The 25,696-nt window shown below is 43.1% G+C and overlaps 1 protein-coding gene across 8 annotated transcripts in view; it reads left to right on the top strand.

Moving 5' to 3' along the window:
- PSD3 (pleckstrin and Sec7 domain containing 3) overlaps window positions 1-25,696 on the top strand; it is a 610,189-nt gene that overhangs the window by 255,760 nt on the left and 328,733 nt on the right. For all 8 annotated transcript variants that reach the window (XM_088832771.1, XM_055416711.2, XM_088832764.1 and 5 more), the window contains one exon: window positions 24,401-25,442. In XM_088832771.1, the coding sequence (XP_088688897.1) occupies window positions 24,401-25,442 (1,042 nt within the window). The remainder of the gene's footprint in view (window positions 1-24,400; window positions 25,443-25,696) is intronic.

Genomic DNA, 25,696 nt, shown 5'->3' with positions numbered 1-25,696 from the left:
TGGTTGGATCTCCTTGCAGTATAAGGGACTCTCAAGAGTCTTCTCCAGCACCACAGTTCAAAAGCATCGATTCTTCGGCGATCAGCTTTCTTCACAGTCCAACTCTCACATCCATACATGACCACGGGAAAAACCATTGCCTTGACTAGACGGACCTTGGTTGGCAAAGTAATGTCTCTGCTTTTTAATATACTATGGAGCTAAAAATATTTGCTGTTTGGTCCTTCACAGAAAAAGTCTACTGATGCCTGAGTTAAAGAATTACAGCTTTAGTTTAGTTGCATTGGGGATCCATTTAAAATCTGTTTTGTTTGGGGGAAGGATTAGGTATATAAGAGACAGCAGTAACAACGGTGCCATCGGAAAAGTGTGTTAGGAAGATTAATCCAGTGAAGTTGCTCAGAGCGCCTGAGAGGGTATGAATTCGTGTTGAGGTGGGTAGGCTGTTCAGGGTCAGGAGTTCATTCCGGAAGCGCCCTGGAGAAGAGATGGTATCTGTTGTAGGAAGAGATAGTAATAAGAGTGTAACTGGAGGGATAGTTGCATGAGACTGTAAGAAAATAAGTCTTGGGGATGAAAGGTACGGCAGAGACGAGGGAAAGTACGAGGATCTGAGGTGCGGCACTGTGGTGACTGGAGGGCAAGTGGCGAAAAAGGGGAGAAAAAGGCACCGTCTCCCTGGAGCTCGCTTTACAGGGACGCTCACCGGCTTTGGCGTGCTGGGCATAACGCGGGACATCCGTCAGGCAGTTGGACGGTGTCGACTCCGTGGTTTTCTGCTTCTCTGGACAGACGCAGCTTCCCAATAATGGTAGGCCCAGTTCAGAGAGTAGGCTGCCCTTGATTGCTCACACCCCTTGCAGGTTTCTGAGGAAGAGAGACTCTGTTTGCTTAGGCCAGGTGGTGCCTTCCAGGAGTGACTGCGGCGGGTGAGGTGGTGCGGGTGTGTACCACGTGGCTCGTGAAAGGCCTGTGGAGAAGGGCGGGCCAGTTCCCAAGGGCTCTCCAGAGCCTGTTGGAGAAAACTCTGACTCTTCCCTCCCACTCTCATCCTGAGACGCCCATCCCTTCTGGACTCCTGAGACCTCCACCGAGGTGAGCCAGTTAGACTGTACGGGACCTGCTTCTAGCTGTGGTTTACGCGGCCTGTTTTTCTCATTATGTTTCCATTATCATAAGGTGGGTGGTCTTTTTGCCAACACAAATGGGAATGTAGCCTTGTTGACACCTTTTACTCGGCAGGGTTTCCTTTGTTTGGCTTTCTCCACGCTGTAGTTAAAGAATACAAACTGGTTTAGAATTGCTTTGTTTATTCTCCTTGTTCTATCATCCCACTCCAGCTCGAGACCTTTGCCTCAGTGGTCTGGTTTGGCTGATGGCATTTTTCTTCTAAGTTCTTGACATCTTTTTTACCTTTTCCTGTAAGTGTGCACGTGTGCTCAGTTGCTCCTCTTTGCGCCCCATGGACTGTAGCCCACCAGGCTCCTCTGTCCATGGAATTTTCCAGGCAAAAATACTGGAGTGAGTTGCCATTTCCTTCTCCAGGGGATCTTCCCAACCCAGAGATCGAACCCCAGTCTCCTGCGTCTCCTGCATTGGCAGGCGGATTCTTTACCCCTGCACAGCCTGGGAAGACCCCTTTTCCTCTCTGGTGGTCTCTATATGATGAGCATTTCCGCTCAGCGGAAGTGTGAGATGGACTGGGCTCTGGGTTGATGTCAGATCTGCTCACCATCTTGTCATTTTCAGTTAACTTTTCCCAGCAGCCTTCTCACTTTAATCTTACAGCACCCCTTGAAGTAAACATCTTGTTTGTCTACAGTAATTAACTGTTCAAATCATGTTCAAAATTAATTGCAAATTTTTTATTTTATTGGGTACAAAAGGCTGGAAAACTTGACTTTTAACGAGATATTTTAAAGTAATAGGTGAAAACTGAGGCTCAGGAAAGCAGAATTCCTTGTCTAAACACGGTGAGCATTTATGAACAGTATCTCTTACTGAAAGAAAGAAAAGAAATAGGAAATAAGTAAAGGAGTTTCCAGGAGAGAGACTTACAGTCCTAATTTGACTCAAGGCTAGCCCGGAGCTGGCTTGACGAGTGTGGATTCTGGCTACTTTAGTTCCTCACTTAAATGCCATTTGGATAATTACTGGCTTTTCTACTTTGAGGAAGATTCAGTTCCTCCGAGAATTTGCTTTCAAGTTCTGTCTTTGGTGCGGTCACCCCTTTAGCCGGACTCCGAATCATTGCTTCTGCCCCATGCTGTGCTGGCACCTTGGGTCCTGTTTCCATCCCAGCCCCAAACATGAGGAAGGCAATCTCCCACAGGACCATAGAAATTTGCCTTGTCCATCGCATAGAAAAATTCCCTTGAATGTTTTGCCGTCATGACCTGACTTTGCAGTCTGACATGTATACTTCCTAGATGTCTTGATGACATGGGGGTACAGGAGTGAACAAGACAGACACAAATCACGTACTTTGTGGAAGCTGCCTTTGAGTCAGTGAGGCTTATATTTTGATTGTATTCTGAGTAATATTGATTAGCTGGGGTTCATGTAAGAATCTACCTAAGATAATATTGGGAATAATCAGACTAGTCAAGGATAACTGAATTATATTACTATTTATAAACGGCATGTGGATATTCATTATAAATGATGTTTACATGGTTTATGTAATAAAAGACAAGGTAAGTATTACTGTAAATAAACCAATGGGAGCAACAAGAGAAAAATGTTTAAATTTGCACCATGTGGTAGAATAACAGACAGAATAAAGTATAGCCCAGTGTGAAGTAGAAGCTTTGTTTCCTTCTGTTCTTCTGCATACTTATGTTTGGGCTGCCAACTAAATTCCTTTTTTTTTTTAAATTTTGGTCTGAGGAGTATTTCTTATCCTTCTTTTATCTTCTAATTGTGTGTTGGCTGGAGGCTTAAACTCTCTCTGTGCTCTTATCTGTAAAAGGGAGTTAGTATCCACCTCATGCGACGAGTTGACTCACTGGAAAAGACTCTGATGCTGGGAAAGGTAGGGGGCGGGAGGAGAAGGGGACGACAGAGAATGAGATGGCTGGATGGCATCACCGACTCTGTGGACATGAGTTTGAGTGTACTCCGGGAGTTGGTGATGGATAGGGAGGCCTGGTGTGCTGTGATTCATGGGGTCGCGGAGAGTCGGACACGACTGAGCGACTGAACTGAACTGAACTGAACTGATCCTCTCTATCCGGAAAACCCTTTACACTGTAGCTGGGACTATAAATTGGTGCAGCCACTCTGGAAAACAGTATGAATGTTCCTCAAAAAAACTAAAAATAGGGCTACTATATAATGCAGCAATCCCACCCCTGGGCATATGCCCAGACGAAACTATAATTTTGTAAAGATACATGCATTCATGTGTTCACAGCAGCAATATTTACAATAGCTAAGACGTGAAAACAACCCAAATGTCCATCGACAAGGGCTTCCCTGGTGGCCCAGACAGTAAAGCGTCTGCCTGCAATGCGGGGTACCTGGGTTCAGTCCCTGAGTTGGGAAGATCCCCTGGGGAAGGAAATGGCAACCCACTCCAGTACTCTTGCTTGGAAAATTCCATGGATGGAGGAGACTGGTAGACTCTGGTCCACGGGGTCGAAAAGAGTCGGACATGACTGAGCGACTTCACTGGTTCACTGGTCCATCAACAGATGAATGGATAAAGAAGATGTGGTACATATGTGCAATGGAATATTACTCAGCCGTAAAAAGAGTGAAATAATGCCATTTGCAGCAGCATGGATAGACCTAGAGATTATCATACTAAACAAAGTATGTCAGAAAGATAGAGACAAATACTGTGTATCAATTTTATATGGAATCTGAATGACACAAATGAACATATTTATGAAACAAAACCATACTTACAAATATAGAGAACAGACTTGTGGTTGCCAAGGGGGCAGTGGGGGAAGGGGAAGGAATGGCTGGGAGTTTGAGATTAGCAGATGCAAACTATTATATTAATGTGTAGGATGTTTAAACAACAAGGTCCTACTGTATAGCATGGGGAACTATACCCAATAGGGTCTGATAAACCATAATGGAAAAAAATATAAAAAGAGGATATCACAGCAGAAAGTAAACACAACATTGTAAATCAACTGAACTTCAAAAAAATTAAAAAAAAGTCTGTATATCCCCACACTAGGGTAAGGATGTTTTCCTTAAAAACTTATCAGAAAAGGAGTGACTTTATATTCAGGTTTTTACCATTTCTGAATCAGGGATGTTCTGATTGTTTTTGAGTAACAAAGAACTTCTGGAGAATGCGTATTAGCTTGAAATAACTGCAGATAATTCTCATTGGGATGCTTACAGAGATCACTAAAATAGGTTTAAAAAAAGAGGAGAAAGCAAACTTAACACACAATTAGCAATTATACCTGAAGAAATAATCCTGGAGTTGTATGTGTTGGATGTCACTGTAAACTGGCTTTTAAAAGTGACTTTTACGGGCCAGACAGTGAGTTTAGCACTCTTAGTGAATGGATTCTGTGCATTAGGATAGAATTTCCAGCTATATCATCACACAGATTTTAAAATGGCTGTGTATCAACTTAAGGCAGAATCCAAGATGTAGTATAACTCAAAATGATACTGTGACAAAGATTCTAATGACAAATTGCACGTGAAAAGCTTTACTAAGATAATTCTCTGAAACGTAAGTGAATAAGAGAAGTGTTTTTATTTTGTGTAATATTTGATTTTGTATAGGTAGGTATACTATTAACATAAATATTATGAGAAGCTACTTGGTTATTTAATCTACATCCCTAAAGTGTATATATTCAGTGTAGCCAACAACGTTTTGTCCTTTGGATTGCCTTATATTTAGATATACCTGATCTTTACTTCTTAGCGGATTTTAAGGATTAAATGAAACAATTAATTGGGTATCTGCTTTGTAGTAAAGGGCTCCCCAGGTGGTGCAGTGGTAAAGAATCTGCCTGTTACTGCCAGAGATATAAGAGACACTAGTTCGATCCCTGAGTCAGGAAGATCCCTTGGAGTAGGAAATGGCACCCCGCTCCAGTGTTCTTGCCTGGAGAATTCCATGGGCAGAGGAGCCTGGTTGGCTGACATCCATGGGTCTGCAAAGAGTCGGACATAGTTGAGCGGCTGAGCACACAGTAGGAACAATAGACTAATAGGTAAAAACTAAATTTCCATAATCCTGAAATTGTCATGAGCATTTTTTGTAACATCTAACAACCAGAATGAAATAACTTGAGGTAGGAAAACTGACTTCTTACTTGTTGAAATTTGCTCAATAAAAGAAAGTTATTTCAAATAAGGAACTATTGTTACCAGTTCTGATAATCTTGTTGACTCCTCATGGATTTAGTAATTAATAAAAGCAAATAATAAAGTTTCATATGTTGTGATAAAATTGGCATTATACAATTTTTTACAAGTCTTAATTTGGAAAAAGTTTTACTTCTAAAATCTTGGACTAAATTGGATGACAATTAGTTTGCTTGCCTATGTGTATTACTTTGTTAGAAATTTTTGAGAACGCGTTTTATGAAATAACAATTTATTACCTAGAGCTTGTCAGAGCTAGTGACAATGAAGTCTAGAAATACATTGAACTTCCTTGAAATTTTGTTACTCAAGAATAACTGATCATTCATTTCTCTGAAAACTTTCTTATAGGGTTTGTACTTAGGATTTCTTTGAAGTCAGGTATGGTAAGTCACATGGATACATGTAATTTCAAGGGTTCAGGTCTATACGGGTGCTTCCTAGTTGTCTAGCTCCAGGCCCTGGGGTGATTTAGAGCAGGGAGTGACTCATGAAGGAGAGGCTGGGGGAGGATATTCTCCTGCTGAGGCTCTGGGTTGGTCAGCTTGTGCATCAGAAGTGCTCTTACTCCCAGGGGAGTCCTTCGCTGTCTCCAGGAAGTAGCTACCCTGGAAGAGGCTGCCTCCCCAAACCAGAGCCCAAAGTGCCAGAGCATCAGTTTAGAACATAAGAAGATAGTCAATATAAACTTTGTTAGCCCTCAAAGTACTCTCATGATTTATATTTAATTCTTCATTAAAAAACATTTGGTTGTGGTTGGCTGTTATATTGTTTTATTTAATGAAAAAGTACATTTTATAAATCTAGCTTTCTTGATTTTGTCAGTGATGTTGCTAGAAAAATAAGTTGCTACCTTTTATAGAAGAGATTTAAACAGAATATTGGTTGATAAACTTTTTTTTAGAAAGCCTGTATAGTTCTTATTTTTTCTGCAAATTTTTTAATGACCCTATTGTCTGAATATTGTTGATACTATCTGTCTTTCAAGGGTAATGGCAGCTTTATTAGGTTGCATTTCTGAAACATAAAAACCAGATTGTCGAGGACTTCAGCATCCTTTCGCTGTGCCCAGACGCTGCCTCCCACTAAACCCTGCTGCCCTTCCTCTCTCTCTGCTGGCACTGCCAGCCCAGGTGTAGACTCAGGTGCTGTTTCCATACGAATATTTTTTAAAGATAGTGTACACGAGAGACTAGAGACCGTGTAACACGTTTATTTTCAGACTTTACTTTTTTTTACTAATAAAATGGTGGGTTTTAGGATTTCAGTCAAAGATACCGTTCATTAAAGCCTCATGTGAAATGCTAGACACTTGGAAATGAGGCCTTCATGTGGTTGAGATAGTTGTCTTTTCCTCATGGTCACTGGTACTCCCATTCAAGGGGATCATCTTAGTTATGTTGCCTTATATGATCACAGTAACTTTATTAAGCGCCCTCATTTATATATTTGAATCTCTTCCCCTTGTAAGGAGCTTTCTTGGAAAGCTCACTCAGCAGCTTTGGCTTGTATCTCACCGGGTTAAGGTTTGTATAAAGCCAGCAAAGGTTGTCCTTTCTTGCTTTTCCTACTGACTCTGGAAAAATTGCAGCCCTTCTTGGAGAAGTTTTTGAAGAGGGAGGAAGCTGCCAGTTGTACTTTAAAAATGTGATAATAATGCTAAAAGTAATGATTATAGTAGCAATAATGATAATTAATCTTGAGCTTTTATTGTATGCTAGTTACTATTCTGGGTGCTTTATATATTTATTTGAATAGTTAATCTTCAGGACAACCTCACTGTTTTCTTTATTTTTTGGATGAGGAGATTGAATCCCCTCACAGTAGTTAAAAACAACCTGCTAAAAGGACATTACTGGAAAGTGATGGAGCCCAGACCACAAGTTTGGATTGTATGCTCTACCTGTGCTTTTATATCTTAAAAAAGAAGTGCGGAAACAAAGCTGAAAGGCTTCACACCATTGGCCCACGGTCACTGGGGCGGTGAACGCTGAAATCCCTCTCCTGGGTGCCCTTTCCACTGTCTTCCTGCGCTTTCCTGAGGTGTTCCCTCTGCCTTTGTCCTCTCATATTTGAGCCAGGCTGTTGGGTGGTTCCATATCCTGAAAACTGTATTCTTCCTTTGGAATGCGTTTGCTTGACACGGAAGCCCTCAGGGGGTCAGTGCCGCTTTAGGACCTGAAAGAGGGGACTTTGCAGCCTTAGGGCCCGCGTCTGAATCCTGCCTGTGGCCATGTTAGCCACGTGACCTCAAACAAGCTGCACACTGTGTCTCAGTAGTCTCATCTGTACAGTGGGTTGGTTATGGCGGCTCTCCCGCAGAGCTGCTGGTAGGAGTAGAGGAGTCAATACAGTAAGGCTGCTTAGTGTGGTGCCTGGCACTAGGAAGCATTTGATAAATATTTTCTGTTCTGGTTATATTGTTTATCAGAAATATATACCCCGAATTAAACTTAGCACATTATCTCACACTTGTTAGGTACTCAGTAAATGTATATGGAATGAATGAAAATAACCATCAATTGCTCTGTATTATTGGCCTTTGCTTTTTTTAAACTGGTTGCAATATTAAGATTATAGAAGATGAGATATTTTTAATGTTGGTGTTATCCTCCATTGCAAAGACCAAGGACCAGTATCATTACATTATGCTATGTATCTTGTGCTGTCTTTCACCTTGCTTTTGTCATCTATAGAACTATTAGTTTTTACATTCAGTATTTTTATTGAGATTGAAAGGTACTGCGTCGTCCATCCAAGGTCCCATTAAGTGATGTGAAAGTTTATGTCATCATGTTTAAGATTAGATGTTAATGTCCTCGAATTGTATCATGTCACATTTTCCAACTGATACCAATTACCCATCAAATATGAATTTAATCGCAGGAAGGTAATACAGTCGTCAGTAAAATGACTTTAGTTGGCAGCGTCATTTAGCCCTGAGCCGAGGAGCAGGCATGAGCCGAGGAGCAGGAAAGCGGGATAGAAATCCTCCCACGGCAGTCGTCCCACATGATATTGGCTTTTGCCTTTTCTGTTGAAGTAGCACGAGAATTAAAGGCTTTCAAAGGGAGCCCGTCCATCGCCTTCCACTGTCATCCTCGCCTCCGAGAAAATGCTGCGTGATCCTGGTGACAGCCCCACCTCTGATGTCACCCGGGATGGTACAGTCCTCTGAGCCTTTGCTGGGCTCCGTGCTGATGCACCGGGGACACGGTTACATTAAAGCTCACTCCCGTCAGCTCCATTATCTCCTCGGAAGTAGTTTTCACAAATATAGAAAAGCCCTACGGTGCTTGTTTTCGGTAAGCTACCAGGCAGGGAGAGCGCGGAGGCCGGCAGGGCGAGCGCGAGGGCAGGCTGCGCGTCTTTGTGGAGGGAGCGGCGGCCGCCGGCTCAGCGCCCGTGGACACCACCCCGCGCGCTGCGGGGCCCCAGGGCTGCGGGACCTTTGAAACTCACTTGCTTCCAGTTGACTAGGACGGCAGATGTTGAATTAGCCAGCTTCTCTTCTAGCTAACTTTTCTCGAGCGTTAAGCTGATGAACGGGGCATTTTCTATGATCAATGGGTAACTGCTGGAGCTACAGTAATCTCTGTGAGTAACCTCTATTTGTAGGTCTCTGCAGGCAAATTGATTTTGTATATCGCTCTCTTGTAAAATGCTGCTGTAAAATGATCCATCTGTATGGCTGACTGCTTTTGCTTGCTAGTCTTGTCTTTCGACCATCCCAGTGCGAGACTGCTGGGGCTGGATGAGGTTCTGCTGAATCCCGACCAGAGAAGCACGTTCCGCATTTATTCCGGGCTGCCCACGCCAGCTGTTCTTTAATTCCCCAGCCGCCCGAAAGACACCATCTGCCCTCCGAGCGCCATCGCCCAGTCCCTCCCCTGGCTTTCACCTGGAATGTTTATTTTAGCATCTGACATTGGATTTTTCAAATTATTCATTTCTACCTAAAGGGAGAAAGCAGAATATTATGCTTACCTGTAATTTTATTTACTTTCATTGCCCCCCCCCAGGAACACAGAATTCCATCACCCCGTTTCTCCCCATTTTTGGACGTATTATATAGAAAAGAAAGAGGAACCGGCTACCCCTGTAGTTTTAGAGACCTGATGTGGAGGCTTTGGATGGGAGTAGGGGCGGAGCTTCTCTTAAAGAGCCCAGACTGCTCTCCTCCCTTTCCGCCTGGGTGCCTGGACAGACGCTGGCTTGCAGAGCACGGGGGCTGGGGTGGTCTCTGCTGGGTGTTTATTTTTACGCAGTTTACACACCGGGGTGTGTTCTTCTAATCTGTTGATAGTGCCACCTTAAGAGTAATTCAAGATTTATTTCTCTCTCATCAGGGAAGTTGACTTTGCTGAAATTTTCATTTTCAGAGATACTTGGAACCATTGCTCATGTTGACTTGCAGCCTGAATCCTTAGCACAACTGGTGGAATGCTCTTATTGAGCACGAGAACTACTGAATGCGAATATGGACCTGCTGGGGTTTGTGACAGGCGGGAGGCTGACTGGAGCTATTGTTTTCCACTGCGCCTGGCGTCTGTCTTGACACACAGTGGTTTAGGGAAGTCCACAGCTGTAGCAGCTCATCACTGCTGGGCACTCCAGCTGCTTAGCATTTGTGATTTTAAAACAAGAATTAGCACTTAAAATGTTAATGTCTTAAATATTTAATTTATTTAATATCAATTTCAATATTAAAATATTTAATAAAATATGGAAGAATTGATATTAGTACTACTGTACCATATCTGTGTTGACTTTAGAAGAGAGCCTGCTATAAACAAAACTGTGGAGTTCTTTAGAAGTTTAAACTTTATTTGCTTTTAGGAATAAAATAAAAAAAAAAAAGTGAAGGTCAGAGCATTTTAAAAATTGGGTTTCTAGTAGAGTAGTGGTGACCAGGGGCTATCGGGTGGGGAAATGAGAAGGTGGCCCAAGGGTGCAAAGGTTCAGTGGTAAGATGAGTGAGTTCTGGGGCTCTAAGATCCCCTGGAGAAGGAAACGGTAACCCACTCCAGTATTCTTGCCTGGAGAATCCCATGGACAGAGAAGCTTGGTAGGCTCAGTCCATGGGGTCGCAAAGAGTTGGACACGACTGAGCAACGGAACGGAACGGAATGTACATTGTCGTGATTACAGTTAATAATGTCGTATGATGTACTTCGAAGCTGCTAAGAGAGTTGATCTTGAATGTTTTCACCACAAAAGAGAGGTGGTAATGTCGTGATGTGGCAGAGGTGTCGGCTCAAGCTGTAGTGGTGATCAGCTTTCAATCTGGAGTGTCAAACTGGCATGCTGTACTCCCCGACCTACCCGGGGCCCTGTATCAGCTGCATCAGTAAAGCTGGAAGAAATAAAAACATGAAATTGGATTTTTGAAAGTGTGAATTCCTAGCAGGAAGAAGTAGGAAAAGCTAGGAGGTTTGCAGTCAGAAGAGCAGTGGTGATCAGAAGCGGCGAGTCTGGTAGAAGCACGGGGGCAGATGGAGGAAGACACAGGTGAGAGTGGGTGGGTCACGGTGGGGAGGCCCGCTGCCTGCGAGGAGGGGACCAGCGTGAGAAAAGGCGGCTTCAAAGGCAGACCCGGACTCAGCTTCTGCAGCTCAGAATTTCATCTGGGGTGAGCGCCAGTGCTCTGCGCGGGCGGAGACCTGGTTAGGATCGCTGGGCCGCTCCTTAGCTCACGTTTTTCCCTTCCAGGTGCTGTGAGCTACCATTCCCAGCTCATAGAGCTCCTCTGCAGTTGACCGGAATGGGAAGCTAGTCTCATTTCCCCAGGGATTAGAATTGAAGGAGAAAATTTGGGCTCTGATTCATTAGTATGTAAAACTGAGTTAGTGGTGAGCACAGCTGTGACTGTTAATCACTTGGGGAGAAATGTCCAATTAATGGAGCAGTCTCTACTTGTGTGCGCACGCTAATAGTTTGTGTCGTGGTTGGCAGACCTTTTCCTGGGGCTTGTAGCACATAAATACCTTCTACATCTGTGCTTTTTAGAGAGTTGCTGGCGATCAGATAATAGCCAGCACCCTCAAATACAGCCTTCTCCAAAGTGTGACTTTTATTAGAGTGAAGAGCGTGTACCGAAATATAATGTACTTAGATTACTCACTTAGCAGATTATCATTAGTCATACTCATTTTGTGTCATTTTTATCATACTGAATATGTTTTCTGTTGCTTAGTAAAAATAGATTCTTCTTCTGTTTTCTTTTTTGAATACAACTTTTTCTATTGCATTGCAAACTGAAATCCTAAATGCGTCTCTGTATTACTGGAGGGGTTTGTTGCTTATTAGACACAAAAGCATTGATCATTTATTATTCACAGTTATGGATTATAATTTGTTGTTGTTCAGTTGCTAAGTTGTGTCTGACTTTTTGTGACCCCTTGGACTGTAGCCCGATAGGCTCCTCTGTCCATGGGATTCTCCAGGCAGGAATCCTGGAATGGGTTGCCATTTCCTTCTTCAGGAGATCGTCCCAGATCAGTGATGGAACCTGCGTCTCCTGCATTGGCAGGTGGATTCTTTATCACTGGGCCACCAGGGAAGCCCAAGGATTACGATTACTTATAGGTAAAATGTTTTTGAGATATTTTACTCTGCAAGGCTTATTATGTTGCTTTGTAAATTGGACCTCTGTCTTCAATTTTTTTATTGATTTATGAAATTTCAGACTAAAGGGGAAAAATCAGTTACCCTCTGTCTATGGGATTGAATTCTTCATTGACAGGCCAAGGGCAGTGTGTCTTTAAGCCTGAAAGTTCTGTCAATTTTCCAATGTTGAAATAACTTAAGAATTTATAGTTCTTTTATCATACTAACTGATTTTTACGTTTTTAAGATGTTTACTAACTGATATTCATTAGCAAACAGAGAGCACCATGGATGTTATTGCATTTATGACCAACCTACAGGGAAAGGAGAGAAACAGACTTCTAGTGGCTAGTTTAGCCATGATTTAGAAAGGACTGAAAATCTGCTGAACCATACTTACAAAAAATAGTGTCCTCTTGAAAGTGCTGTACGAAAGTGAATTTGCCTGTGCATTTTTATTTTACAAGTGATCTATCCAATGACATGAACATTGAAAGTCTGGGAAAATATCCCAGTTTTTAAAAATAGAAACACCTTACCTTTCCCTCAGCTCCTTTCCTTTAAGCTCCAGTGTAATTTCCTTAAAGCTACATACAGATGTTAATGTACGGGCATTTACTAATGCTCAGTTTTACATCTGTAGTCTTTTTTTAATCTTTTTTAGGACTTTATGGTCTTCTGTGTAAGGGTAGAGTCGTTGAGCAGCATTCATTTTGAGAGAAATTCTCTGAGCTATAAACTGAAGACAGGGTCCCATCACAGTCAGGTGGTTCCCTTCCTCTGCTGAAAGGACGCTGGATCAGCTGGAAGGCAAACCCGGACCAGAAGGCACAGCCTTTCTCTGGGCTGGAAGGACAGACTGCCTCCTTTCTTTACTTATTTGCTTAACTGAACACTCGGACCTTTCAGTCAGGAGGCAGGAACTCTTGAGATTATCTTTTAGAGTAAAAACCTGCTATTTAAATGTAGTCAGCACAATTCATAGATATTGTTGTAGTTCTCTGGAGAAGTGCTTCCGTATTTAAAATGTATGCAGATTCCCCGGGGTTCTTTTTAGAGATACGGATTCGGATTAGGAAGGTCTGCAGTGATGCCTGAGTCTGCATTTTGAACAAACACCTGGGTAATGCTGCTGCTGCTCCGTGGCCACACTTTGAGTAGAAAGGTTCTCGGGCAGTGCTTTCAAATAGACTTCTCATGAACATGAAAAAGTATTCTCTGTATCTGCTGCAATGTTGTAGCCCGCTACATATGGAGCACTGGATTTTCAATTTTATTTAATTTTAATTAATTTAAATTTAAGTGGTTTTATGTGACTGTGACTGCCATATGGAACAGCACAGCATTTGGAGAGTAAGATAATCAGTTGAGAAGTTTAAGTTTAGTGGTAATCGGCCATGTAGGATTGTGGTGAATTCTAAAACTATGGCCAAGTTATCCCCACTTAACTTGACCACTGCTTAAACTTTGTCTGCAGTAGACAATATGTGCAGATGGAGTTGCTGGACTGCAAACTCCTAGATGGCCTTTCTTGTTGCTCTGTTTTTCCAGTGCTCAGCATATTCTTGGCACACAATAAATGCTGGCTGATGAAGTGGAAGAATTAGGTAGTTCCAAAGTTAGGAAGGACCTCCCCGCCCCCCACAGTGTTTCCAGCATTCTGTTCAGCCTGTCCTTGGGAGTAGGGGACAGAATATGGGTGCCATTGGCATGTAGTGTTTTGCTTATGTTTTGGGAAGCATCTTTCTGTTTCTGTTTTGAAATTTTATTAAATGGCATCCTGTTGGTTATAGGCCATTCTTCATTCATTGATTGATTCAACAAATATCCATTTTGCTTAGTACTGTTATTCTAGGCTCTGGGGATATAATAATGGTAGAGATAGATATCAGACAGAGCGGGCTTGGAGCTTATGTTCTAGTGGCAATACAGCAAGACTGAACAGAGGAAGAACTTTTCCTAAAAATGACTGGGCCCAGTTCCTCGGGAGTGTATGCTCTGTAATTGCTGTTTCATGGACATGGCCATCGTGGTCTTTTGAGAAGCCTACATCCAGTTGCTCAGAATCCCTCATGATAAACTTCTTTACTTCACATTTCCACTGTGAAACTGTGACCAAGTCTGCAGTAGGCTTGCCAAATCGTTTCTTTTTCTTTTTCTTCCTCCCCGCCTCCCCCATTTCAACCCTTTTCTTTGAAGGAGTTTGTTACCCAGAGTAGAAAGAAATCCATTTCATTTGCTGATCCTCAGACAGGATCACTCTTAGAAGGGCCAGGGCTTTTCTGAAGCTCATCTTTTGGAGCAGGTTTGTAGCCCCATAATCCTGAGAATTTTTTTGAGTTATAATTGACGTACACCATTAGTTTCAGACACACAGTGTAATATTACATATTATATAATGTTACATATTGTGAAATGATCACAGTATGTCCATCACCACCCTTCGTTATAAAAGACTTTTTTCTTGTGATGAGGACTTTTAAGATTTACTCTTTTACCCTCTTTCAAATATGCAGTACAGTGTTGTTAACCATGATCCCGTGCTATATGTTCATCCACTTATTATTTTGTAATTGAAAGTGTGTACTTTTTGAACCACTTCACCCATTTCACCTACTCCTCACCCCCACCCCTCTGGCAACTTCTAGTTTATCCTCTGTATCTATGATCTTGTTTTGCTGTTTCTTTTTAAGATTTCACAATAAGAGTGATCAAATAGTATTTGTCTTCCTCTGACTTACTTCCTTTAGCATAATGCCCTCAAGGTCCCCTTGTGGCTCAGATGGTGAAGAATCCTCCTGCAAAGCAAGAGACCTGGGTTCGATCCCAGAGTTGGGAGGATCCCCTGGAGAAGGGAATGACAACCCTCTCCAGTCTTCTTCAGTTCAGTTCAGTTCAGTTCAGTCACTCAGTCGTGTCCGACTCTCTGCGACCCCATGAATCACAGCACACCAGGCCTCCCTGTCCATCACCAACTCCTGGAGTTCACTCAAACTCATGTCCATCGAGTCAGTGATGCCATCCAGCCATCTCATTCTCTGTCGTCCCTGTCTCCTCCCGCCCCCAATCCCTCCCAGCATCAGACCCTTTTCCAGTGAGTCAACTCGTCCCATGAGGGGGCCAAAGTATTGGAGTTTCAGCTTTAGCATCAGTCCTTCCAATGAACACCCAGGATTGATCTCCTCCAGAATGGACTGGTTGGATCTCCTTGCAGTCCAAGGGACTCTCAAGAGTCTTCTCCAGCACCACAGTTCAAAAGCATCAATTCTTCGGCGATCAGCTTTCTTCACAGTCCAACTCTCACATCCATACATGACCACGGGAAAAACCATAGCCTTGACTAGCTTTTTAATATGCTATGTAGGTTGGTCATAACTTTCCTTCCAAAGAGTAACGTCTTTTAATTTCCTGGCTGCAATCAGCATCTGCAGAGATTTTGGAGCCCCCAAAAATAAAGTCTGACACTGTTTCCGCATCTATTTCCCATGAAGTGATGGGACCAGATGCCATGATCTTGTGTTTTCTGAATGTTGAGCTTCAAGCCAGTCTTCTTAGAGAACTGTAAAATCCCATGGACAGAGGAGCCTGGCAGGTTGCAGTTCATGGGATCCCAAAGAGTCCGACACAAGTGAACACAACTGAGTGACTAACACTTTGTGAGCTTCCTTGGTGGTTCAGTCAGTAGAGAATCCACCCACCAATGCAGGAAACCCGGGTGCGATCCCTGGTTGGGGAAGATCCCCTGGAGAAGGAAATGGCAACCCACTCCAGTATTCTTGCCTGGGAAATCCCATGGACAGAGGAGCCTGGAGGGCTGCTGTCCATGGAATTGCAAGAGTCAGACATGACTCAGTGACTACACCACCACCTCAAGGTGCAATCATGTGTTGCAAATGGCAAGATTTATTGTTTTTTTGGCTGAATAATATCCATATTATTCTATAATAATATCCAACAATATCCTTTTTATGGCTAAATTAGTATGTTAATCTGTTAATATTATATATACATATACTATGTATTAATCTGTTATATATACACATATACTATATGTTAATCTGTTGATATTATGCACACATATACTGAAGAAAGCTGATCGCCGAAGAATCGATGCTTTTGAACTGTGGTTTTGGAGAAGACTCTTGAGAGTCCCTTATACTGCAAGGAGATCCAACCAGTCCATTCTAGAGGAGATCAATCCTGGATGTTCATTGGAGGGACTGATGCTAAAGCTGAAGCTGCAATACTTTGGCCACCTCATGCGACGAGTTGACTCACTGGAAAAGACTCTGATGCTGGGAAAGGTTGGGGGCGGGAGGAGAAGGGGACGACGGAGAATGAGATGGCTGGATGGCATCACCGACTCTGTGGACATGAGTTTGAGTGTACTCCGGGAGTTGGTGATGGACAGGGAGGCCTGGCGTGCTGTGACTCATGGGGTCGCGGAGAGTCGGACGCGACTGAACTGAACTGAACTGATACTATGTATTAATCTGTTGATATTATACATACATATACTATATGTTAATCTGTTGATACTATACACACATATACTATGTGTTACTATACACACAGCTTCTTTATCTGCTCACCCATTAATGGACACTTGGGTCATTTCCATTTCTTGGCTGTTGTAAAAAATGTGAACGTAAGGGTGCCGATATCTTTTCCAATTAGTGTTGTTCCCTTCAGGTAAATCCCCATAAGTGCTGTATCATATGTAGTTCTGTTTTTAATCTCTTGGGGAATGTCCACAGGAGGTTGCACTAATTTACGTTCCACCAGCAGGGTACTAGGGCTCCCTTTTCTTCACATCCTCACCGACACTTTTTATTCTTACCATTTTGATTATAGTCATTCTAACAGGTGTGAGCAATATACCTTATTGTGGTTTTGTTTTTATTTTGTGGCTTTTTGTAGTGCTCTTTATTCTTTTATATCAGGTGTAATAAAAAGCAGAGATCTGGATTAAGCCAGGGCAAACAAGAATCATTTGTGACAGGAAAACATGGGACGACTGGGACCATAAGTTTCTCTAGAATTGGTTCAAATCATGATTATTGTGGTTTTAATTTGCATTTCTCTGAGGATTGGTCATGTTGAGCATCTTTGCATGTAGCTGTTGGTCACTGTATGTCTTCTTTGGAAAAATACCCATTCAGATCTGCTCATGTTATTTATTTACTTAATTTTTTCCTCCTCATTTTTAGATCAGATATTTTTTGCTAATAAGTTATGTAAGGGAGAATAAACAGGGAATATAAATAAATGTAAATTTAAGTAGAGTTCTTTATACATATATTAAAATTTTTTATTTGTTTATCTTATTTTTGTGCTGAGGCTTCACTGCTGTGTGGACTTCTGCTGGTTGTGGAGAGCGGGGGCTTCTCTTTGCTGCGCCGGGCGGCCGGGCGGCTTCTCATTGTAGTGGCTTCTCTTATTGCCGAGCCCCGGCTCTAGGCAGGAGGGCTTCAGTAGTTGCGGTGTGCAGACTCTAGAGCTCAGGCTCAGTGGTTGTGGCACATGGTTTAGTTGCTCTGCAACATGTGGAATCTTCCTGGACCAGGGATCAAACCCGTGTCTCCTGCATTGGCAGGCAGGTTCTTATCCACTGCACCACCAGGGAAGCCCTCTTTATATATTTTGGATATGAACGCCTTATCAGATATATGATTTGCAAATATTTATTCCTATTCAATAGATTGCCTTTTCATTTTCTTGATGGTTTCCTTTGTACAGAAGCCTTTTAGTTTGATATAGAAGAAACAGTTCTGTATCTGTGTTCCAGAAATGGATAGCTATTTAATATACAACCCAAAGCACTCCTGAAATTGTTCTTGTTAACTTTCAAAAGTATCCCATTTTTCTCTATATTAAATCAAAACGGAAAAAACTTAAACAAAAAAGTGGATTTTGTGCATCACACGAAAAGCATCATGAAATAACAAAATAATTTGTTAGGAATCTGACCAAATACACAAAGCAGCAGATTCAACTCCATAGAGAAGGGAATATAAATATATACCCCTCCCCAAAGTATATGTATTTCACATGAGTGTGACAAGCTCTTCTCTCTCCCTTCCCTTCCCTCCTACGCACTTTACACTACATTTTAATTTCTTTAAGGGGGGAAAATAAATGCAGAAAAGCTATAAAAACTCTTATTAATTCAAATTCTACTAGTGTGTGGTTTATATTTAGGTAAGTGCTAAAATCTTCTTTTTTTTTTAGTACTTAGCAAATCCCATTGTCACGGATATGAGACCAAATTTGGGCAGGCCTAATTCAGCGAGACTTTCTAGAAGAGAAGCAGCTTTTTCGCTTTTCAGCTAGATTCTTACATTAGTAGTAGACGCAGACTGACAGAAGGCAGGAGCTTTCGCGAGTGAGGCCTAGAGCCCACAGCAGCGGCACAGGCTGGGCAGGGCCTCGGGCCAGCAGGTTGAGAGGGGAGCTGGAGGCTGGGGAGGGGGTGGCCTTTGCACCTCTGTTCTGTCCATTTGCCCTTGTCCTGGCTGCAGGGCGCTCCATCTTGCCCGCGCTGTCACCCGCGGTTGGTTCTGTTTGTGCCCATACTTTACCCTGCGCATCCTTCACACATGGCCAGTGTGAGCTTTTAAACACGCAAAAGAGACTAGTCACGCGCTAGCAGCGTTTAGTCCTGAATACCCTGTGTTCAGTACCTAGTAGATAATTAATGAATGTTTGCTGAATGGATTTTGGAAATGGTGGTCATTTAATGGCAAGTATCCATGGCCTGGTTTTAAAAGGGAACAGACAAAAAGTCTTAGGGTAAAAGAAGAATTTGGCCTTTCTTTAAATCCCCCTAGCATAAATAGTTCTATCTTTTAAACATAAGGAAGACATCAGAAATTCTAAATAAGACGGTCAAGATTAATATTTTATGAAGCTTCGTTTGTTGTTAAAGACAGTTCAAGTGGTGAGAAGAAATGCAAACAGCAAAAGTAAACCACTGTGCATGCTAACATAGAGATGCCTTAGGTGGAAGGAAAGATTTGATGTTATGCTGATTTCTGTAACAAACGCTAGGATCAAGAGCCACCTGACATTTAAGGCTATTTCTACCCACCTGCAACTAGAAGATTTTTGGCTTTTTATTTTTTAATGCTATTAGAAATGGCAGTCTGACAATTCAGATACCACTTAGTTTTCCTTAGGAATTTACTCCTGAGAGATAAAAGACCAGGAATCTGGTTCTGACTTTTAATTCTTCTAAAATACCTTATTGAACATCAGTTCCTTTACCTCGGTCATGTCACTTAGCCTCTCCGAACATTTACTCCCCCTGGTCTGCACTAGTCCTTATCTGGGTGAAAAGTGACCAAAGCTGGTTAGACTAGTTCTGTAACGCGGGCCGGAGGGCCGGTTGGAGCAGTAAAGCCGCCTGCCGCTTGGGGCGCGCTTTGTGCTCTCCCTTTCCTGTCCGTCTTTGACCAGATGCCAAGCTGCTTATCAAGACCTCACAGGCTCAGCGGTTCAAGAATCCCCCTGCCAGTGCAGGGGACATGGGTTTGGTCCCTAGTCTGGGAAGATTCTTCATGCTGCGGGATGACTACGCCCATGCACCACAACTGCTGGGTCCGAGCACCCCTGAGACAGCGCTCCACAAAAAGAGAAACCTCCCCGCTGGAAACCCCACCCGCTGCAACCGCAGAGCGTCCGCAGGCGCCTTCGAAGACCCAGCGCAGCCATAGATAAAGTTTAAAGAGACATCATCACAGGCATTTCCCCGCAATTAATGCCAGTACATCTTAATGAAAAGTGTTAGAATGGGGTGGAGAAATTACTTAATTTCTTTGATGTCCCTTTTTAAAAAAAATTTTGTATTCACTTTTCTTCGAGCCAGTGTGCCTGTGTTTACATTCAGTTCAGTTCAGTTGCTCAGTCATAACCGATTCTTTGCGACCCCATGAATCACAGCAGGCCAGGCCTCCCTGTCCATCACCAACTCCCGGAGTTCACTCAAACTCAGGTCCATCGAGTCGGTGTTTACATTAGTGGTTGTTTTATAGATGGCAATTTAAACTGTTAAGAACTAAATGGGTTGTTTTGATGTTAAATATACATTTGACTTCAGGAATTAATGCTACTTGATCATGGTATATAATCCTTTTTGATATATTGCTAGATTCAGCTTACTAAATTTGGATTAATATGGACAGCTTTCATAGAACACTTCATGATAGGTTAAAAATTGTAGCCTTTTGAAGCTTTAAAATTTGAACTAATATCCTCATTATTTATTTCATGTGTATATAGCAGATATAAAGTTCCCTTGACATTTGTAAGCAGGTGAATTCTTGTAAGGGCTGGTGATTAAGAGAACAGTTAAGAGAGCAGATTTCAGTTAGATCTTAAAAGATGAAAATACTCTGATCATTGAGAAGTGAGAAGAAAAAGTGTGTCATAGGCAGAGACGAGATGGAGCGAAGCCAAAGGAATAAAAAGCTCAGAGTGTTAGCTTAATTTCTGGCATATATTGGAGAGGACCTTTCAAGAGTGCTCATGTGCTGTGCCGCCCTCAGAGAAAAAAGGCGTGTCCTCAGGGTTGTTGAGTGTCAGGAGAGAGTAGACGGGAAGGACAGACCGGGGCTGGACTGTGGGTCTCAACTCCTGGGTGAGGAGTTCGAATTTTAGACTTTATTCTGTAGGTGGTGAAGAATCACTGAAAGCAACTTAAGTTTTTGCTTTAGAAAGATTATTGTGTTTAAGATGAAGTGGGAGATGAGGCTGGACTTTGGATAACCATTTCTGAAGATGTTTTTAGATTTCAGGGAGAAGATTGAAGACACATACTAGGTCAGCTCACTTCCAATAAAGATGGAGGGAAGAGGGAGAAGCTTAGTGGGGGTAGATTAGATAGGCTCTGGTTTGTGTTATGTCATGTTGGCAAGTCCATCGTTCTGATGGGCCTGTTTTCTTGCTGATTATGTAAGGTAACTGAATCAATTCTTTGATGCCTTTGACTTTTGCCATAACTTTCTTTCCAAGGAGTAAGCGTCTTTTAATTTCACGGCTGCAGTCACCATCTGCAGTGATTTTGGAGCCCGGAAAAATTAAGTCAGCCACTGTTTCACTGTTTTCCATCTATTTGCCTTGAAGTGATGGGACCAGATGCCATGATCTTAGTTTCCTGAATGTTGAGCTTTAAGTCAACTTTTTCACTCTCCTCTTTCACTTTCATCAAGAGGCTCTTTAGTTCTTCTTCACTTTCTTACAACTCAAAAATGAAAAGAGAAGTTACCCAGTTATAAAATGGGCAAAGGATTTGAATGGGTATTTCTCTGAAGAACCCATACAAATGGCCAACAAGCATTTGACAAGATTCTCAACACTGTTAACCACTGTGCATGTATGTGCTAAGTCGCTTTAATCTGACTCTGTGCGACCCCAAGAACTGTAGCCCACCAGGATCCTCTGTCCATAGGGTTCTCCAGGCAAGAATGCTGGAGCGGATTGCCATTCCCTTCTCACTCAGTTCAGTTCAGTTCAGTCGCTCAGCTGTGTCCGACTCCTTGCGACCCCATGAATCACAGCACGCCAGGCCTCCCTGTCCATCACCAACTCCCGGAGTTCACTCAAACACATGTCCATAGAGTTGGTGATGCCATCCAGCCATCTCATTCTCTGTCGTCCCCGTCTCCTCCTGCCCCCAATCCCTCCTAGCATCAGACTCTTTTCCAGTGAGTCAACTTGTCGCATGAGGTGGCCAAAGTATTGCAGTTTCTTCTTTAGCATCAGTCCTTCCAATGAACACCCAGGATTGATCTCCTCCAGAATGGACTGGTTGGATCTCCTTGCAGTCCAAGGGACTCTCAAGAGTCTTCTCCAGCACCACAGTTCAAGAGCATCCATTCTTCGGCGATCAGCTTTCTTCACAATCCAACTCTCACATCCATACATGACCACGGGAAAAGCCATAGCCTTGACTAGACAGACCTTTGTTGGCAAAGTAATGTCTTTGCTTTTTAATATGCTATCTAGGTTGGTCATAACTTTCCTTCCAAGGAGTAAGCGTCTTATAATTTCCTGGCTGCAATCAGCATCCGCAGTGATTTTGGAGCCCCAAAAAACAAAGTCTGACACTGTTTCCACTGTTTCCCCATCTATTTTCCATGAAGTGATGGGACCAGATGCCATGATCTTCGTTTTCTGAATGTTGAGCTTCAAGCCAACCTTTTCACTCTCCTCTTTCACTTTCATCAAGAGGCTTTTGAGTTCCTCTTCACTTTCTGCCATAAGGGTGGTATCATCTGCATATCTGAGGTTATTGATATTTCTCCTGGCAATCTTGATTCCAGCTTGTGCTTCTTCCAGCCCAGCGTTCCTCATGATGTACTCTGCATATAAGTTAAATAAGCAGGGTGACAATATACAACCTTGACGTACTCCTTTTCTTATTTGGAACCAGTCTGTTGTTTGGAACCCTTCTCACTAGGGAAATGCAAATCAAAACCACAGTGAGGTGGCATTTCACACCCACTATGACAGCTGTGATAAAAAATATGGACAGTATTAGGATCCTCAGACTTTGCTGGTAGAAATATAAAATGGGGCAGTTGCTTTGGAAAACTGGCGGTTTCTCCAAACATTAGACACAGAGTTACTATGTGACGCAGAATCCACTCATATATCCAAGAGAACTGAAAATAAATGTAGACACAAAAACTTGTACACAAATGTTCATTATTCATAATAGCCAAAATGTGAAAATAATACCAATGCCCATCAGCAGATGAGTGGAAAGAAGGTACAAGGATGAACCTTGAAACCACTGTGCTATGTAAAAAAAAAAAGACAATATCACATATTGTGTAATTCTGTTGATACAAAGTAGAACACACAGATCCATAGAGGCAGAAGCTAGGATGGTATTTACCAGGGCTTGAAGAGTGACAGGTAATAGAGGTTTTTTGGTGGTGCTGGGAGGTGATGAAAATGTTCTGGAGTTAGATAGTGGTGATGCTCGCAAAATTTTATGATATGTTAAAGATAACTGAATCTCAAAAGGCGAAAAATTCAAGGTCCTATCACATTCTTCATTGAAATATCTGAAGTGTCAATATACCACAGGAAGAGAAATCTTTATTGCTTTTAACTCTGTTCCTTTTCAAAATCAGAGTTTGAAACTTACTCCCTCCTCAGATTTCAGCAAGCCATATCCTCTGAGGTCCATTTTGTGAAGATCTTATAAATGCTACCATCGTAGAGAAGTGCTGCTTGGATCCCATCAAGGTTGATTCAAGTTTAATTTAAAAATATATTTCAAATCTTTAAAAAATAAGATATGAAGCAGAACACACTCTGAGATGTATTACTGTTTATCAGCTTTTCTGTACTATGTATACCAAATGTTAACTCATGTTTCCAAGTTACGTTCTTTCTCATATGTGCCTTGGAGTTAAGCCTTTCATGTAATTTCATTGTGTATATTCAGACAGCTGTCAAATGTTTCACTGAATAAGAAGGTTGTGGCTTGCAGTGCTTGAAAAGCAGTAACAAAAGCAACAGGTGTTCTCTGTCATACAGCCGTCTAGGCAAGGACACTGCATTTCCAGTGCACATGAGAATATTCTCAATGCGAGCTAACCAAAACCAAGTTCAGAAGGAAATTGGAGCCTGGGGTGATAGGACTGTAACTGTTATCCAGAAATCCTCAATTTAAAATTGTGTTTGTCAGAATGTCTTCATTTTTCTCAGTGACTGCCACTGTAATAAGAAAAGGTTGTTAATTGGATACTATATTGTAAATATATACTATTGTTTTTACTGCTTCATATATTGGGGTTCTGCATAAGATGATGCTTAAATTTCATGCAGCTGGAATCCTGGAAATCTTATACATTAAGTTTCCTATTCCATTTTTACTTCACTCTCATTCCCCAGAGATGTTCTGAAAGCATCTTTTCCCGCCACAGAAATCCAACGGTGCAGGGGAAGTTTCCAGCTGAAAAAAAAAATTTACGGACTTTACATAGATCATATTTTTTCCTTGGGGCTCCGTCTCAGAGACTGAACTGCAGCCATCCTGTTAGTTCAGTCATAAGGCAATTTGTTGTTGTGCCCAGTATAAATATTTTAGTTGCTGTTTCATGAGCGATATTTGGAAAGGGATACATATCCTTATTTTAATCTGCTTTTGCATATGCAGCAACCGAGTTGCATGTGTAGGAAAGAAGCTGGGTTAAATTGGATTGCCTCTGTCTATGCCAGAACCTCTGGGTTCTCGTGTGTAAGCCCAGTGGAGGGGACCCCCTGGCAGGGTGTTGAGCAGCTTGTGTTGCAGGGGGTGGGGGAGGAGCCAGTGAAAGGGTCACCTGAGGATGACTGAGCACTTGATAACGTGTGGGAATTGATTCACACACACGGGAATGTGCCATTCAGAACGAGTCACGTGTCTCTTCTGTTCTCTTTGTAGGTGATCATGGAGGAAGCACTTTACTCCCCCCGAATGTCACGAATGAGTTTCCGGAGTATGGGACCATGGAGGGAAGTGGAGAAGGCCTGAGAGCCTCTCTGGAGTTTGATGCCGAGTCTCTGCTGCACTGCCCGGGGGGCCCGCAGGGGGCCCAGCCCCTTGCCGGCTGTCACTCTGGGCCTGCCACTCTCACCGGAGGACCCACCGGAGGACCAAAAGATGTCAGAGGGCTCCCGTCTCAAAGTCACTTCAAGGAACCGAGTTTACAACCCATTGACTCTCTGATTTCAGCTCTGAAAGCCACAGAAGCCAGAATAGCTTCAGGAACATCGTCGCAGGCTACAAAGGTACTGGATGGAGCTGCAGTTTCTACTTTTTCAGCTCAGCAGGGGGGACAGGAGCCAGACACCGCCAGTCATAAAGCACAGAAAGCCCACGCGCTGTTCCCTGCTGGCTGCGAAAAGTCACCCAATATACCTCTTTCAGCCAAAGTTCCGACTGAGGAACATTTTTATTTGAGCATCCAGGAGGATCTGACTGCACTATTAACTGGAGAGACTCAAGCAGAGCCATCCCTAAGAGCTAGTAACGGAAGAAAGGGGGCTGTCCACGTGCAAGAGCCAGCTGGTCCAGCGTCCTCGGTGGGCAGCCCCGCCACCCCCAGCCCAGTGGGCGCTGCTGGTTCGTTGAGAGAGAGGAGGTCTGATGAGAGAGAGCACCCCGGGCAGTGTGTTGGAGGACGCGCAGGCCAGGGCAAGCATGTGGCGTTTCAAGGAGTGGGGACACTGTGGACCGGAGGGGAGGAGAGAGGGACCCGGCACCCTGCGGGCTCTCAGACGGCAGTGGGAAGGACGGCCCCTCCTGAAAGCAAGGCGTTTTCCAAAGTGCCCCGCCACCGCGTCTCGTCCGCCGCTCCGTGTGACTCAGCGCCTCCCGAGAGGCCATGTCCCCCCGAGCCTCTGCTTGCGACGGAAGAGGATGAAGTCTTCCTGAGGGAGGAACGCCTGGAGAGGAGGCCGGAACCGGAGAGGGCCGGGGAAAGGTGAGCTCCCAGGGCCCTGCTGGCTGTGAGGTCGGCGGTATGTGCCCCACAGTGAGGCCCACGACACCCTCCGCAGAGTGGAAGCGCAGTGAGTGGGCTGCGTTGCTTCTGAGCTTTCAAGATGTTTCAGGTGGTTGCTATAAAGTTGTCCATATGGGGAGACCGTGAACCTTAAACTGGGCAGACCCATTTCTGATTTTTTTTTTATTTGACAGGTTTCAAGTTCTCCAGCATCACCATAACTAAACACCCCA

This window comes from Moschus berezovskii, chromosome 26 (assembly GCF_049115385.1).
Source record: "Moschus berezovskii isolate FMDL1 chromosome 26, NW_MosBer_1.0, whole genome shotgun sequence".
Taxonomy (NCBI): domain Eukaryota; kingdom Metazoa; phylum Chordata; class Mammalia; order Artiodactyla; family Moschidae; genus Moschus; species Moschus berezovskii.
The sequence above is the reverse complement of the archived record's forward strand: the minus strand, read 5'-3'. Positions and strand labels throughout refer to the sequence as shown.